The following is an 18,497-nucleotide window of genomic DNA, read 5'->3' on the forward strand; positions in this document are numbered from 1 at the left end:
TGTATTTCTCAGCTCTAGAATTTTCATTTGGTTTTTAAAGTTTCCACTTCCCTTCTTTTTGAGTTCTTGTTTTCCTTTAAGTCTTTGAACACATTTATAATAAGTAGTTTTAAGCACTTATCTGCTAATTCTAGTATCCCTGCTATTTCTGACTTTCTATTGATTGATTTTTCTCCTGGTTATAGGATACATTTTCCTGCTTCTTCGCATGTCTCATAATTTTTTATTGAAAGCTGGACAGTATAAATATTACATTGTGGGATGCCTGCATTTTGTCATCATCCTTTAGAGAATATTGGACTTTGTTCTGGCAGTCAGTTAATTTACATGTGGATCAACTTGATCTTTTCAAGACTCCTTTTAAAACTTTACTCAGTAAGGGTTAAAGCAGCATTTAATCTAGGGCTAGCTTAGCCTTACTCCTAAGATATGGCCTTTCCAGACTCACTACTAAATGCCCTTGATGCTTACTCTGGGTGGTGAGAATCCTAGCTCACTGCTCCCTAGGAGCTGTTCTTCGATTGGACTTGTGAAATAGGCATGCATAGTGTAGTCTACAACAGCATATTAAAGGGCCTCTTTCTAGAGCTCTTTCTCAGTACAGTTCCCTACTCTCCATACTTAATTTTGCAAATTTCAATTGTTTCAGCCTCCCTCAACTCTGATCTGTGTCTCCCAGCTCAGTGACACTGATACAATCTCCTTGGGAAACCCCAGAAGAAAGCTAAAGTGATAGTAGGTCTCACCTCATTTGTTTCCCTTCTCTCAGGGCTCACAGTCCTGTACTGCTTATGTTCCAATGTCTGCAAACAGTTTCTTACATTTTGTGCAGTTTTCCAGTCATTTATGATAGAAGGGCTAATCTGGTAGCAGTTACTCTGTCCTGGAAGTTGCCTATGGGAGTCTTGTAAACAATACATTTTTTGATTTTAATGAAAGAATGGCTTACTTTTTCCATGTTTATAAGAATAACAAAATCTAAGCACTCCATTTATTTATTATGAAAACACAGTTTGGAGCTTGGCAGGAGGCAAGGGAAACAGATTTTCCCCATCACTTTTTCCAGCTGAGAAGTTTTTCGCACAGATTTCTTCAGCAGGAAACAACCCCTGCCCTTACCCTCTTCTTAATTAGGATCCCTTCTAATGTTAAAATCAAGGAGGGGGAAAAGGGAATTTGTGGAAATGGTAATCAAAATCTAGGAAAATGTAAATGTATGCAAACTTTCCATTATACCTACAAGACTGTTTTGTTATTTTGGGTCTATAAGGCCCAAGTCAACAATTAAGTGAAAACTTAAGAGCAAAAAGAAGGTTTTTCCTAGGAGGAAAAAAAGTTGATACCCCCCCCCCAATGTTTTCTACTCTAACAGATATCAATATTCCAAATAATATGAGGAAATTCTTTCTTGTTTATTAGTAAGTCCTAGGGAAAAATGAAGAAAGTTTGCAAAGAATGTAAGAAAACCCACTGAGTGTCTCAATACCAGCCAATTTTCCGCACAAAGACACACACGTTCTAAAGTTGGCAACCATGCCCCCAACAGCAACTATAGTACCTGATAATGAACATGGCCGGTGTGTTGTTCTTATCATATGTCTAGGGCTCAGAGTAGAATCGCCTGCCTCCTAAATTCAGAGGATTGATCCTTCCAGAGACCACACACTGTATTAAATATCTCTTTTCCAGGAACTGCAGAGACAAGCACACTGGTCCCATCTATCATACGCTAAGGGTGAACAGAATAGTAGGTTAAGAACAAGATGTTGGGTTTGCCTTTTCACTACAACTTTGAGAAGTTCTACAACGGACCTCCATATCTCTTTGTAGAAGAGCCACACTTCTCTTGGCCAACTCCAAATTCTAGAAGCAACTTTTAAACGCTCATTGTGGCCACTCAAGAGTGAGTTAAAGAGTCACTGAGCACTGACTGTAGCTCCTGGACAGAAGCTGTCCTATTTCTAGAGGATGCAGGTGAGCATAAGTAGGCATGTCCAGTGCAAACGTCAGGTGTCAGTAAATAATGACCAGGTCAGTCAGTGGGACACATGCTGGGCTGGCTCCCTCAGGCTGAGTTCTCAGGGGTCTGACCAATGTCACCCAGCCTCAGCAATGGTTCCCTGGAACACAGTGATGGCCTATTTAACAGCAGATCACAGCCTGAGGTTACTGGAAACCAAACTGGGTCAGAGAACCTAAGAATACAGTCTGGCATCAGATGATGCAAGCTGGCCCCACGCTTACCAGGTTTTCCGCCTTTATCTTATGGTGCACTCCGGGCCTTCCCTCCCACACACTGGGAAAAACTGAGGTGGTCTCCCTGGTTGCCTAAAACCCACCTCCCCGGCAGCTCCCTTGTTTTGGAAGATGATAAATAAATCAAAATGCACTAAGCAGCACTTCCACAGGCACTCGCCTCCTTCACTGAACGTGCACCTCATCAATCACACTATTGTCTGCTTGAAAGGCGAGCCTTGTAAATGTCATATCCACTCAGGCCCAAGGAGAGGCGCATCCAAATGCAGCAAGGAGTTTTAATTGGATAGTGTAATTAAACTAAAAAACCCCAGCAGACTCCCTTTGACAGGATAGATGAAGACCCCTTTTAATAGGGCTAGGAAACGTATCTGTTAAAAGGATGAGGCACTGCCTGCTCCTGATTGTGCTCCAGAGTACTCTTATGAAAAGGCAATTCAATAACTGGGGCATTTAATGTGTTAGTCTGTTGTGTTCTGTAATCGAGCAGTACTTACCGTATTTGATCTGGAACTTATGAAATAAGTCCTTGTCAGAGGATTAAAAACACAACATAGCTTGCCCACTTCATGTTTGAAGTGCCTGGACTTCCAGGGATGGACAGAGCCTGAGGATGTGAGTATAAATACAAATGCCTTCCTTCCTGGGGCACACAGTACGCTGGCATGGCCATGGACATACACCCACCCACCTTGGGTGGGGGCTCTTCCACCCAGCGGTAGCTAAATGGTCACCCTCATTTCCCTTTCACACATTCTCACAAGCATTTAAAGAACACAACAAAATTCCTGGGTACCTCCTCTTTTAGGAACTGTAATACCTGTCACATCAATGTGTGTGTGTTTTCTCTGCTAGAACTACCCCTGTTAATCAGGGAGAAAGGAAATCAGGTGGCCAGAGGATTCACTGTATGGGCTGGGATGTGCCCAAGTCAATTTTAGTAGCAAAACCTTAGTCCTTCTGCCAGTCTCCCTGCTCTCCTTTGTTGGGAGAAGGGGTGGGGGATGCACACACAGGCACATTCAGACACACACACACCAACACGAGGCCTGTAGCTCCACAAACAAGGTAACAAAATTAGTGAGAACACACCAAGAGGTTTGGATCTGCACCGGACTGTCTTATAAGCAGACCATAACAATCCCTGTCAGATGGAATTCTAGTGTCCCTAGGTCAAGGTCAGGGAATTCAGCATTTGGATGGATCAAGACAGCCTCTAAGCTGGGGCTCAGGTGGGGTGTGGAGGCAAGGTTTCAGACTCCTCTATGGTTAGCTTTCCAAAAACAAACACTTTGCTTTATTTACAAAAACCTTCAAGTCAGTTTGCCTGGGCCCTCGGACCGATTTTTCTTTTTTAAGGATGGAGAAGGGTTTGTTTGATGACTGCTTTTACTTCCTCAAAAGCCTCCTTGGAGCTCTGTTTGCAAACCTTTGAACATTCCTTAATACTGATCTTTCACAATGAGTTGATAATCCCATTAAGGATATATAAACGAATGCTTATAATCTATGAAAACTGGATAGTGAATTAAACCATCAGATACCTTTAGGTGTAAGTGAAAACTACATAAAAGCATTTCAGCCATCAATTTGGCTATCACTTCTAGGCAGTATGAATTCTGCTGGAAAAGCTATTTTCGTGCAGATGTGGAATTCAATGGGAAAGACTGACTCGTGTACCAACATCAATCAAAATGTCGACTTCCCTGGCAGCTCTCAACAGTAAGGCAGGTTCAAAGGTCACAGGATAAAGAAAAAGCCAAGCTCTGGTTCAGCTCTAATATCTCCTCGGTAGAAGTCTTGCAAAAGTACCCCCTTCTGTATTAGCCTTGCTTTCATTAATCTTCTTGCCATCTTCTTTAACTAGTCATGCAGAACCGCTCGATAGCAAGACGTATAATGGGGAAGGCCCTGTGCCTATTACTGCGTTAACATTCTCTTAAGCCCCAGTGCAACAATGGAACGGGAAGGCAAAGGAAATCTGCAACTGCAGGGTGCAGTGCAGGCAATTCAATTACAGCCTGGGCTCACCTATGTACTTCTGACCTACAAAACACAAGAGGCCTCTGTGTCTAACGGGCTTGGCCATTAAGGTTGCTGAAGATCACAACAATGCTGATCTTTTCTATTTAAGCTAAATCAATGTGGACAAATCATTATTCAGTAGCTTTAATTTAATTAGCAAATTAAATACACTACTTTACAGATCTTGTCAAGTACTTATGAAAAGAAAGATTCATTTAAGTGGGAGGTCACCAATGAGCCCAGCTAATTTAACTCATAGCCTTAACTGAATCTCGTCTCAAATATCCAGCAGGTTCTGTTCGGGAGGCTTAACGGTCTCCTGCAGTTGTGGTAAACTCACAATCCCAGAGAGTTCCTGCCCTGTAGCCAAACTGTGTTTTGGACAAAAAAACCAAACAACCCCCACCAACATAACCAGCATCAACAGAATCGGATTTCCTTTAAATTATTCTATTGCAAGAGAATGTAATCAGGTTACCTCTATTATGTTGCTTCCTTATGATTTTATATTATCTATACTTAATTGAGATACAGAGTCCTTTTCAGCTATAACGACGACAGCTACTTTATTAAGGTTTAAATCTGATTTCTTAATGATAGGCTGCTTCCTTTAAAGACTCTAAACCTGCACAACCTTCTTATGATAAAGCCAGACCTGGAATGGTTGAGTCTGGTACTTTATTTAAATACAGCTCTAGAGTCCCTGATGGGTGCTAATTTCACAGAAAGGTCCCTTGCTTTTGTTTCAGTGTTGGAATTTGAAAAAAGATCACCCACTGCATTTAAAGCCTACGTCTAGACCTGTGTAAGGATGGAGAATTAATTCTGAGACAATTTAACCATGGTAGTTTCTGATATGGAAACATTCTCCTCTCCTGTGTGTGCCGTATACATCTTTGTTCAGTTAAAATGAATCAGAATTAATTCATCTTTTAGAGGTTTGTGACATCCTTCAAAACAGTAAAAGCTCTCCTAAGGAGTAGCAAAACCAGACTTAGAAATCACTGATTTGAATAATAATGGCAGCAGAAAGCTTTTTTTTTTTAATCTAGAAAGGCAGAATTGATTCTTAATTTCTCAGAGCTTTTGATACACCGATTTTTCTCAACTAACTTTTGTTAAGAGTCCATATTTATATGTACATTTTTTAAAAAGGCATGTATCTATTTAGTCATTAAGTTCCAGGTCCTTAAACACTCACAGGGACAGAGCAATAAATCTTCCCTATGAGAACACAGCCTAAGAGGGAGAAGTTAGGGGAAGGAAAGAGAGCCACAGAATTGCTATTTATGGAGTACAGCTTCAGAGTCTGGGTCTTTCTGATTCCACAATATATGTAATTATGTGTTTCACCGCAGGCGCTCTAATGCTCAGTCCCTTTGCCAAGTCAGCTATTCACATGCTTTTTGGATATGGCATCAATTAAACTTGAGTTGTGTTCCTTATGACGACCAAATTAATGGTTTGACAGCGGCTTTCTCAATAAACACTGCAAACTGGCCATATTCGAAGGTTTTAAAAACCACTTCTTTTCCGTTCAAAATTCTGACAAACACGTCTCAAGTAACACTGGGGACAACTTCATTATCTTCCCAACACTTAAAGCCTTTTTGTAAAGAAGGCTGTTTAATAACACGTCTGCTCTGTTTTCACAACTAAATTATTCCAGTTGGTCACACGTTCCAGTCTCTGGCAAGACACTTGTGTTATGAGAGATAAAAACATGAAAAAGGAAATATATTGCAGAAATCAAAAACCTTATCTACTTCTAGACTCTCTCTCTTTGCCATAATTCATTCAAGAAGGCCCCAAGAATAATTTTTGATGTAAACTCAGCTACAAACATACATCACTATGCTGATAAAAATCACAGGCTAAACTTATGAAATATAGTGACTTTCATTTCTTTAGTGCTGTTAAAATAACTTTTTTCTAAGGTTCAACAGACACAAAAGATAAAAGGGTTACCATTAATCCTTTAAAAAAAAGAAGCCTCACAGATTAATTCTGTGGTCTGATGATGGTCCTGAAGATGAACTTTTTAGATTAAGTCAATGAATTAATTTGATGAAGATACTAGAATTCATAAAAAAAAAAAATAACAGCATCAAGCTTATTCATTTAATACATCTTTGTTTGGGCACTTTACAACATAAATTATGTTGAATAACTTCTGGTTTCTAAATTCTGGCCTCATTAAGTTCAGTCTCAAGACAACAAACATTCATTGAGGACTACTCTGCAGGCGCTGTGCAGGCGCTAGGGCATCAGGATACAGGAACCAGTCTCTGGTCAATTAGTTCAGCATGGAGAGGGGGCTGGGAGAGTGGGGCAGACCTCAAACAGATACAGCCCAGTGTGTGAGGTGCTTTACCAGAGCTACGTGCAAAATTCCTGGCGGCAAAATCACAGGCAGAAGCTGACACTGGAGCTGGATCTTGAAAAGAGAGTGTGCTGGGTGTGAGGAAATGGAGGTGTCCATAGATGAGAGAGAGGGTCAGGGTGGAGGTGTATTCCAGGCAATGGGAACAGCAGAAGCACAAAATTCAAGGAGTTTATGTGCCGGTAGTTCACAGTGACCACAGCCAAAGTTCAGGATGGCAAATTATGGGCTATGAGCCCGGAGTAGTTGATGTCTGTAAAACCTATGCTGAGGAGTCTGAGTTTTATTCTGTGAGCCTGTAACTTTCATTTTTTTTTTAAATAGCGAAATCCTTTTTATCAATTGATTTTTTTAAATGCAGAAGCCCCCCAAACTGGTTGGGATTAAATGCAGAATCCTCTGGTTGAATGGAGGCCTTACAGTCAGCTCTGCCCTACCTACCCACACACACACGCACGCACGCACACACGCAAACACAAACACACACAGAGGCCCCTGAGGTCCCATGAGAGCCTAGAGCTTTGAGGAACATGGTTGAAAAGCACTGTGGTAGGGGCTTACTGGGCCAGTGTGCCTCTCTGTCCAGGAAAGTGTCAGAGTTCTAGATCTCTGGAGCCAGAGGGAGAGAGGTGGAAACCTCTGTAAGACCTACATGTGCAGTTTTTACACAGAACCATCGGTAGGCCTAAGAATAAGACAGAAGACTCTTGCGGGACTGTCACTACTGAAACGGCGGGGCCCACAACCGCCCTGTATCCCTAGTGCTTGGAACTCGGCCTCTCTCTCAGAGATGTGCGGTCACTACCGCTGGACCAAATGACCTCAAGAGGCAGCTGGGAGGTGGTGGCTGTGCATCTCTTCATCCCCTATGAGGCTGCATGTGTTACATCCTTTCCCTTTCAGTGCCTGAATCACAGCCTCCTTGGCACAGTCTGTATCTTGGTATGAAAGTAAGGGAAATCGGAATCCTGTTTCTAGTTCTTTCCATAACCCTTCCACTCCAGCATATCCCCAGATGCAATATGCAAGTGATCGCCTTTCATTTCTTAGAGACATGGAGAATTCATAAAATGTTACTTTCAAGGCATCCTGAGCTCTTGGGAAGAAAGATGCTGGAACGGTGACATCTTTACTGACTGACTGGCTGCAGGGAGAGGGATTAGGAAGACCTTCATCTAAAGGCAGAGGGAATCTGGCAGTCTTGGGGCAAGGGCCCCAGAGCAGCAGGCGAATTTCTCACCAACTCGTTCTGACAAACACCTTGCAGAGTCAAGGCCTCACTGGGATGACAGGAATGGGGGGGGAGGGGGTGGGCATGGCCTTACTCCTTGCTCCCTGCACCATGAAGTTCTCCCTTCTTGCTAAGCTACAGGCTGAAGAGTTGAATGGAGGAGACTGTGTAGCCCAGCATTGCTGGATTGGACAAAACAATTAAGCATCCACCCATAAAGGAGGCCACGTGGCACAGGCCCAGTCTGCAGGCCCAGTCTGTGTTCTTTAGGCCTCTGTTCACTCAGCTTCATCTCAAAACCTTGAGCTACATTATACTTGCTGGCCTTCAGGTTTCTCACTGTTCTTTTTGAGTATGTCATTCCTTATAGTTGTTCCCTAATTTAGTGGACACTGGAATAAAGGGGATTAACAAAGACTGGGTGCTCAGGTTATACTCTAAGTTACTGAATCAGAATCTACTGGGGTGGGCCCTGGGTAGCTGCATTTTAACCAGGCACCCCAGGCAGTGCTGTTGATGTATCATTTAGAGAAGCACTGTCTTAGAGCCTTCTCCGGGCAACTAACAAGTCCTTTATATTTTAAACTTCCTTCTTCCATGGAGGAATAGCAGTGTGATCTGTGTCCTTTCTGCCTCTTGATGGGACTGAAGTCCTAAAAATGATTAATTTAAATGCTACACTCAATTACTTAACTGCAAAAATATAATGTGCTAAAAATATACACCCAGACCCTATCTACTTTAAGGAGTGCCAACCCAGCAGCCATCTCTTCTGCAGGAGTTTAATTATGAGCTGGTAGGTCATGCGGCTGCCAACAATTTGGAGGGCGTTGACACTTCCAGCATGATGGATATCTAAATCTGGTCCTCAGCTGCCACAGGAAATCCTCCAGCTTCCCTCGATCTGGCAAGGAAGGTAGGCAGGTCCAGGCCTGACTGGTCCAGACCCCCAAATGGGATGAGGAAGGGATCACAAAGTGAAATGAGGGCTCTGGTAAGTGTAGATTCCCATCAGAAATCTGCCCCTGCGCCCCCAGCCCTCGGCAGGGGGCTTCTGAGGTCAGGAGCTGCTGTGAGGTTCTCTACTGCCATCAAGACTGAACAGAATAGGGGCCCATGTCAGGCTCTGGGCACCATAATACAATTCCATTTGATTAAAAGAAATTTCTGGTAATGAATTAAACGGACCCAAGGGAAAAAGGACACGGTGGCAATATATCCTCTTGGCACCCAGCACACAGAGGGGAAGAGGGGGAAGAGAGAAAGGAGACATAAATAAAAGGGACTACTCACTGGGGCTTTTTTCTTCAGCAAGGTCACAGGCACAGAGCAGGTCAGAATCGATTGAGATGGGTTTCTGCTTAATCCAAAACTTAGTGCTGGCTTTCTGATTCGTAACAGGGTCTATCTCTACTTTGTCTCCAGAGATACCTGTAAGGCCAAGGGGAGGACAAAAAAAAAAAAAAAAAAAAACCACAGGAAGTAGAAGGTGTAAGTGATTTCAGTGTAACCATATGACCTGTTTTGTAAATCCTACATTGCATGAACATCTTAGGGCTCTGGGGAATGCCACGGGCTTCTTAAGACAGACATAAGGAGATTCCAAATGGCCCAGAGAAGTCACACAGTCTGCTTTCCTGGTAGGTGAGCTGAAGAGGGCATGGAGGGACAATCAAAAACCATATAAAAAGGTATTAAGAAACATGCTTTCTTAGATATAATACAGATGCAATATAGCATTTACCTACGTATTGTTAATGAAATAAACTATAAGATAAGGTTCATTTAAACAGTTTTGACCAGTGGTCTTTGTTTTGTTTTGCTTTAGAAGATCTGGGTTAGACAGATAAAGCTGTAACATCACCTATGCCTAAACAGCTAGCTACCAACAAACAGTTTCTGATCGGGAAAAATCTTACACACTAAAAATAGGAAAAATCTTTCTCTCACTAAATAATTCTCTGACACTAAATAATTATCCACACTGTATTTAAAGGAAGTCACAGGAGGATCAAAGGGTCCTTTACATAAAGCCTTTCAAGTTCAAGTCTTGGAGCCTGGCTTCAGGCTGTGGAGGTCACTGCTTCTCCGCTGAGGGGGAGACAGCACTGTGTGTGCGCTTTATGCAACAAAGACTTTCTAACAGGAATCCAGAATGTTAACTCCTGGTACTTCACGTTTCATTTTCAGAGCTGTGAAAGACATAACACGCTGTACGGTGACTGGGAGCAAAGGTGTCAGGAGAACAAAGGTAGCACCAGGGGTGGCGGGCGTCCTGGGGTAACTGGAAACGCACAGGTATCACCGAGCAGAGTGTGCCCAGCCTGACACACGGGATCTAGGCTACATGCTCTCCTTTTCCTTTCACTGAAAATTGAGGAATCTGTTCATGAAGTGAAACAAAACCCTTCAATATGCCTTCCAGTGTAGGCCCCAGATGGAATCTTAAAAGTAATTAATTTTCAGGCCACAGTTTAAAGGTCAGGGTCAAAGTGAAAAAAAGCAAAATGAAGTAAAGATACAAGAAATAATTAAAACAACCAAATGTACCAACTGCAACCAAAAAGACAACCAGAGTTAACATATGGATCCTATGGACTACACTCAGAAATTTTTAAATATAATGTGAGAAAACTCAGCAGGCCAAAAGATCAGGCAGATAAAAGAAACAGCTAAATTAAAAAACCAAAAAGAAAAGAACACAACGACCACGGTCTGAGACCAAATTTAAAATTCAAAGAGAAAACAAATACAGAGAAAATCCTAGTGATTAGGTCTGTTTCTATTTTATTTTATGAATGAAAGAAATCCCAAGGAGCAGTCAGACAAAGGCAGGAGACCGAACAGACCACCGTGGAGTCTGACCTGCTATCTCTGAAGGAGACACGGCAGTTCAGTTGCTTAACCCGGCTCATTACTGTGTGGTCTTTGGAAGAGACGAACAATTGGTATTTTTTATTAATCGAATGCTGGAATTTGTCATTAGACATATTTCAGGAACACCATATTTCAATTAGGCATAATGTCATAAGCCCAATTGACTCTGGACATTCAGGTCTAGATGATTTCAGGAGGGCGAGAATGTATCAGGAGACCAATTTTATTACATTTCACTTAAAATAGATTACGACTACCCAGTTACACTCTTCCCTCCAATCTGGTCATTAATTGTTAAAGATCTGGACATTTCTATAGTTCCCTGAAAGAAAAGTACTTACACCATGGTTGTTGGTAGCAAGTGTTTTTTTTTTTTTCTCCCGTCTTCTTCTTCTGCTTCTTATTTTGACATTTATAAAAGTCAAAACGAGCAGAACAAAATAGATGTGAGTATCTCTTATGTTGAATAAACCCTGCCCCATATTCCTTTCTCAGAAAGGGAGGGGAAAGCTCATCATTAGAGAAACATGGTTTTAAAATTTTGTTCTATGGCCCTGCAACTCCTGAAGCCACAGTCAGTCAATATTGTTAATGTAGCTTGTTAATTTGATAGGATTTGTCAGGTAACTCCACTGGAAAATTATATAAAACTGTTCCAGATGAAAAGATGATAGTGACATGAATTAAAGTGATAGAACAATAGTGGAATATAAACCAGAAATGACACCCAAAGTGGCTGTTGATTTATTGCCATACTGAGTTTGGTTCTGGGCTCCCATGTATATTAGTGCTACAAATCTGGGTCCATTTAGCAGAGGGATGCGCATACATACATCACCAGCTCCTGCTCCAAGCCAAGGTCACTCCCCATTGCATCAATCTTTTCAACAGAGCCTACTTCACAAAGCAGGACTTTTGTAACCATCTCAGATGTAACAGACTCTCGTCCTCTTTCATCTTTCTTTTATCATGTAAAGTACACTTTAACTTCTATTATTTTTATCTGCAAATTGTTACTGTATAGTTCATCCATTACTGGCTGTATCTCTGCATCAATTGCTGAAGCTCTGCTCGGCCACGAGAACACTTTCCCAATGACGCCCTCTCCTCGGGTTATTGTACAGTCATTGCTCACAGAGGGGGACCCCAAGTCTGCAGTTTGGGGATGAAGATGTGGGAGGTAAATGCATTAGGTTCAAGATGGGCAGGCAGGTGGAACGCCATTTAAACAATTGGTGTGTTCCAAAAAAGTTGCGTGTAAATCAGATTTTTTCTGAATCAAATCACATTTTCCCACTGACTTCTAGTTCCAGAGATACTTTATCTTCATTTTGGATTGATCTGTAATTGGCAGGGGCTCCCAACACTTTAGTTTTAAGTTTCTCTGCCCTGCAGGCTTTCAGTCAAGTAGTTAATGATCTGTAAAACACTCGCCTGCCTAGAGGAGTCACTATTTAAAGAAACCTGTAGGGGAATCTCTCCTGATGGGAAAAATCCTTTTGTACATTAAATAATCACACCCTACTTGCGATGTGTGTGAGTCCCGGCTTCTTAAAGCAGGGCACAGAGCGGCACAGGGTGCCACTGGACCCTGTTGCTCTTGCTGGACAAGTGGCAGCCCTTGTTGGAGCCCATTTTCCTGAGCACACCCACGCCGTGCTGCTGAAGACAGTGTGTGGAATTCAGCCTGGAAGCAAACAGAGACCTCTTCCGGCCCCAGCCTGGGAGTCCAGGGTCCCCTTTTTGGTTGAAAGGAGGAGGCAGCCTGGTGGAGAGGACACCAGTTAGGAGGCTGGTGCCACAGTCCAGACCAGGGGCAAAGAGGGTGATGCCATTACCTGGCACCAAGTCTGTGCCAGAAAGGTTAGAAATCCTTTGTGTGCTCCAAATCTCACAACAACCTAATGAAGTTGGCTACTATGTGTATCCCTGTTTTATAGATAAGGAACCTGAAACACAGGGAGGTTAAGTAACTTGCTCAGGATCACACAGCTAAAAAGTAGCAAAGCTGGAATCTGAAGAAAGCCAGGTAATGTGGTTCCAGAATCTGTCCTCTCAGCTACTACACTATTCTGCAAGAACTGTGCTAGGTGTTTTACTTAACACACCCTAGGAGAACTGAAGGAGCTTGTCTAAGGCCTGTAAGTGGGAAAGCCACTTTCACACCCAGAGCTATCTGGCTCCCACGTACGGCACTTCCCACTGCTCCGCACGGACCCGTGCAGCTGAGTCAAGAAGATGTGATAAAAATTCTGCCCAACTAGTCCTTAGTCTCCTCTCTCAGTTTTCACCAAGGGACAAACAATATTCAAACGTGCCAGCAAATACACACCTATTTGTGTTCATACACGGCCAACTTGAGCATGAAATACTCTCAATATTCTTCTTTTTGATCACTGAGCTTAGTCTCGATTTCCTTGGCTAGAGTTTTTGTGTAAAGTCACTGAAGGAAAGGCAGAGATACTCCTTAAAGTGTTGTTTATGCACTATTTTAAAGTAATTCAAATTATAAACGTATGTCCAAGAAAACAAGGGAAGCTGGCTTTTGGAAAGTTTACATTTCTCCAACTTAAATGGCCAACAGTGGAAGAATAGTTAATATAACATGACGGAATACAATACAACCATGAAAAATTATGTAAAACAAAAGCTTTGCCTTGGAAAAATTCTTATGACACTAGGTGAAAAGGACAGGAAAAACACTTAAAGGAAAGCGATCAAAAGGATATGCTTCAAACTGGGAACAGTTCGTCAAGTTAACTCCGGGTAGTGGGATTACCTCCTTTCCTTTTCTGTATTTTTCCAAAGTAGAAATTTCACCAAAAATAAAAGCAAACGTCCTTTTTAAAGCTGACATTTTGGTGGGTTTCTACTTCAGATGTCAGTACTCTTTCTCAATTTTTAACATGTGAGGAAGGGAGAATGTTGAATTCTGTAACTGGTCATCAAGGAAAGTGACCCTAAACTGAAGATGACTTCCATCTAGCAGTTCCCAAGTGCCCAAGGGCTGGGAGCTGCTGGGAAGGAACTCCAGGGGCCCATCATGCCCGGCCTGGTGCCCCACTAACAAATGGGGCTTTGGACGGTCCACCCCAGCAGTTATATCTGGTGAAGAAGAGCGCTGGGGGGCCAGCCCGAAGTGGCCAGGGTCAGCCCCTTCCCTCGGTCGGAAACAAGGGAGGCTATCTGCCGCCTTTGCCAGCTCTCCTCCCCAGCCCACTTATCCAAAGCCATCTGTCATGACCTTTTCGTGCTCCCACTTCTGACAGCTTCCAGATACAGTGAGTCAAACTTCACTGGCAGCAAACTATCACACCAACTGTCAAAGGCAGAAACCACTGCCTGACTGCTGTCCTACGTCAATGCCAGCATACAAGCCCTCCCTTAACAAGACAGCTCAAAATAAACAAAAATGCAACTACAGTGTCTACACAGCTCTCTAGGGAAACCATTTGTCCAAGGCTTCAGAGTTATCACGAGACCCCTGTCTGTTTCAACTAACCGAAAGATTTCCATAAAAGGAAATTAGCACCGAATGCCATCTTCTGCTAACAGACTGGGTCCCCACTTCGGGCAGCCCCTGTGCTGAGTCCCTTTGTGTACAGCAACTTACTGAGAGCTTACCACATCTTTATCAGGAAGGCAGTAGCAGCCCATTTTATATTTAAAGGCAGCAGTGCAGAGAGGTTAGGGATAGGGGACTCTGGAGTCAAAGAGTCCTGAGTTCGAATATCAGCTTCCCTACTTCCTAACTATGTGACTTTGGGCAAGCTGCTATATATAAGACGGTGATGATAACAGAATCCACCTCCCGGGCTTGTTATGAGGATTAAGTGAAATAGGACTTGTAAAGTGCTTGGAGCGGTGCTTAATCCTTAGCTAGTGACATATACTAGTACTTCTCATGAGTACTGTTTCCTGGAGTCGGGCACTAGGCTGAGTGACACAGACCCAGTGACGAGGGTTGGGGTGGGAGGTGATTTTTCTCTGGACCCTGCTCTACACCCTGGTACTGGAAGCACCAGGCTGCAGAACCGTCCGGCTCAGGAGACCAATGCCCTCATCCCCATGATCCTTGCAATAGCGTACCTCTTCTGGAACCTGTGAGGGTTCAATTCAACATCGGGAAGAACATTCTCACACCTGAAAGCTGTGGAGACGTTTGTTCCAGGGAACCCCTGCCCTTCAAGGTCTCCAGATCACTAGTCTGGACGTCTTGACTTTGCCAGCATGTTCCCACTGGCGTTATCCTGGGCAAAGTGATTTCTCCCTCCATGAACCTGAGCTCTTCCTTTGTAAAATGGGGAACAACAGTACCAACTCCCAGGGTGTCATGTAGGTAGAATGGCCTAAATGTGTAAAAGACAGCAGAGTGCCAGGCACATAATAAGGGCTCAATTATTACCAAAAGTATTATTAAAAATGACCTCAGAAAGGTGAAATGACATACTCACCCAGGGTGAATCACATTAGTAAAAGGCAAAGCTGGAGCTGAAGCCCAGGTCTATTGGACTAAGTCCAGTGTGTGTTCTGGCCCATCAGCTGTTTCCTACTGTCCCAAGGGAGCATGCTTGTCTCTTAGAGGGCACAGCCCCCTGCAAGGCACACTCAAAATGCTCTTCTAAGAAGGTGAAACAGGAGTTTCACAAAAATTAGGGCACTTAACAGTCTATGCCCCAGTGTACTTCCTCAGTTACTGTTTATTTGCTCTAACATCATGAGCTGTGGTTCATTCATCAATTTCCTACAACTCTGAATCTAAGACTACAAAAGCCCCACTGCTGTTAAATCCTGGAGTAGCTCTGTATACAATTCTACAATCCTCTCGTCTTCTGGTTACCCAGAGCCCATGAAAGCCTGGAAAAGCCCCCTGGGAATGCCACTGAACAACTCTTTGCCGGAGTGGATTTTGCTGAATCTATACAGCCAATCGATAGCATCCACAGAGCAGGCAGGGAAGCCTTTGAAACTTTCCTGAATTTACACACAGGCTCAGACACACAGGGTGTTTTGACTTAATGAGACTTCAGAGATCATCTAGTCTGGGGCTTTCAATCTCCATATGAAGAAATTGAGACGCAGGGAGGGGATATGACTTGTCTGATGTCACCCATTAATGACAGAGCTGTAACCGTAATTCACACCTCCACACTACCACGTTAGGGTTTAAACAGACCAGCTCTCCTGTCACACTATGCACTATGCTTATATGGTGTGTATATCCACATACTGAGCAAGTGCATTACATATAAAAAGCACAGCCTCCGGCAATATATTATGGGCCAAAATATATTTTAAAAAAACATATTTGTGTCACAACTAAAATGAGACCCAGTAGAGCCTTAACATTCTTGAGATCAAGTGGATCACTGGTCCTGTTAAGGGGCTAACCATCCGAAACCATTTGGGAACCAGAGCTAAAAGCTGACAATTCCAATGTGTGGTCAGTTAGAGACTCAGTAAGAAGTCTGAGTGTACCTGACGGGACCATTATCCTTGGAATGTAAAGTAAGGGGTGGCCTGAGCAGGACGGAGACCGTGACTTTACAGTGGCACTCGGCACAGCGCTCGGCACGGGGTGGAGTTCACTGAGTGAGACCTCGGACTACTTCATCCCAGTAACACGTCCTTGGATGGGGGCTAAATTCTCACAGTAGAGAAGGCAGTTGCAAAAATTTTGCACTGGGACAGTTGATCACTAAACATTCTCCTGGTAGGCAGATTCTCAGGTGAGCCTCAATGTCAGGGAGCAGTAATGCCATTTCCTAAGAGAGTTTACAGTGTCACTTGCAGAATGGGGGAAAATCAGGTCCTCCCCATGTTCAAGCCCTGTTGGAGCTCACGTGCCAGGGATGAGGAAGTGGTAAAAAGAAAACGGACCCTTGGCGAACTTGCACGTCCCCTATTAATTCCATTATGCCAGCGGTTCTCAACTTTCTCCAATTCTTCATTCTCAGGCATCTGAGGAGCCTGACATAGTGTCATTAGTAACCCTGGACTACTCAACAGGAATTCTCAAAAGGGCAGATCTGGGAGCAGAGAGAAAGTATAGTGTTAGAAAAAACTCTTACTGTTAGGGGATTTCCCTCAATGTGATCACTGCATTAAGCACTAATGTGGTAAAGGAATTTTCTAGAAGCAGTCATGATAATAGCCGTCCTGTGACTTCGTAAGTTCATTAGGATTTGTTAAACTCTACTCCAAATTTTGGTTCAGAAAATGTCACAACAGGGATAGAACAATCGTTTAACACTAGAATTTGTTACTAGTTTATTACTATTAATATTAGAATGTTAGAATCTGCATTCTTGAATTACTCAACGGACTCAGGGATTTTGGAGCTAACACAATACATGTCTACTCATGACCATTACATGTCTCCTCATGAACATTTTAGTGTCTTTGAGGGGAGAAGGGTATCTCCTTAGTATTCAGTATGAAACGGAAACGTGGAGGGAAGATCAATCCACTTCGTGACAACATGCGTTTCCGGGTTGTGTACTATGCTCCATGGGCACCCCATCAGAAAGTAACAAGGGCAAACATTTTGTTCATACGGAACACGGAATGACTTTCAGCGTCAGAGTGAGCCTGAGGAGTGAGAAAGCCCAGACCACAGCGGTTGCTTTCACTCACGTCCTCTTGTGTTGTGATGTGTTTCTTAAAGCTGCACACTACACGTTAAAAAATAACACTGCAGTCAGATGCTCTGTGAGTGCTGCCTGCAGCCGCTGACTAGGGGGTTAAATAATAACACAATAGGATAAACCAGGGACGATGACGGAGGGCAACGGTGCTGCCCCTCACCACGCTCAGGCCAGGGCAGACAATTTTACTCTGTCACAGAGTGCCTTCACGTTGCCTTTGGATGCAGCTTGGGATGCCACCTCAGCGCAATGCTCTGGGCAGCCACCACAGACGCGACTGGAGTTGGTTTATGACATGAAACTTCTTTGCCTTCTCTAAGATGTGTGCTACGGTACTTGATGTTTCTGATAAAAAAAAAGCTACTGTGATCACAAGTGTTATGATTGTACGTATGGATTGTTTTATGAAGAGATAATGGGGGTAACCACGGAACTTTTGTTAGGTTACTTTATAATACAGTCTGTCTGTAAATCCTATACAGAATTGGAATATCCTATACAAAATTATGCTATATATGCAATATGACACAGTTGGAATTCATAGTATATTATGTACTGAGTAACACAGCCTTTTGGGGACACGTGGACAGTCAATATTGACAAATGACAAGGTGAAGGAATCAAGTTAGTACAAGTGGCACAACTACTGAAACACCGCTTGGCCTGAGACCTTGTGCTGGGAAAACCAGGCTGCCCTGTCCAATCAGTACAAACAAGCCTTGTACAGAGAGGTTAAAGGGCAAGAAAGTCCTCTAAATACTGTGAGGTTGTGTTTCCAGCCCCTCAATTAAGGGGAGATTCTAAGCCAGCAGGTCCGATGAGGCCAGGGAGCTGGTGATTCTGCTGCACGGTCATGGCAGGAATCACTGCTTTAAGGTACCATGTAAATGAGAGGTATACCCTGGTGATGGCTTGGCCCTCTCGGCTGATTCTTACATAGGTTTACGGGCAGCCCCTTGGCTGGTGCATCGTAATTCAGCTTCTGTCAGCCAGCCAACAAGAACTTACTGATAGTATACTATGGGCTTCCTAGATCGTGGCTGGCATTCACCATCTGACCCTTTTAGGTTCAATTTCC

At 43.3% G+C, this 18,497-nt stretch overlaps 1 protein-coding gene across 11 annotated transcripts in view; it reads right to left on the bottom strand.

Moving 5' to 3' along the window:
* Positions 1-18,497, bottom strand: part of MAPKAP1 (MAPK associated protein 1) — a 209,748-nt gene that overhangs the window by 17,124 nt on the left and 174,127 nt on the right. For 10 of the 11 annotated variants that reach the window (XM_010984339.3, XM_031450461.2, XM_010984338.3 and 7 more), the window contains one exon: positions 9,189-9,326. The exons of the other annotated variant lie outside the window; for it this stretch is intronic. In XM_010984339.3, the coding sequence (XP_010982641.1) occupies positions 9,189-9,326 (138 nt within the window). The remainder of the gene's footprint in view (positions 1-9,188; positions 9,327-18,497) is intronic. 11 annotated transcript variants of the gene reach the window in all.

This window comes from Camelus dromedarius, chromosome 10, assembly GCF_036321535.1.
Source record: "Camelus dromedarius isolate mCamDro1 chromosome 10, mCamDro1.pat, whole genome shotgun sequence".
Lineage (NCBI taxonomy): Eukaryota > Metazoa > Chordata > Mammalia > Artiodactyla > Camelidae > Camelus > Camelus dromedarius.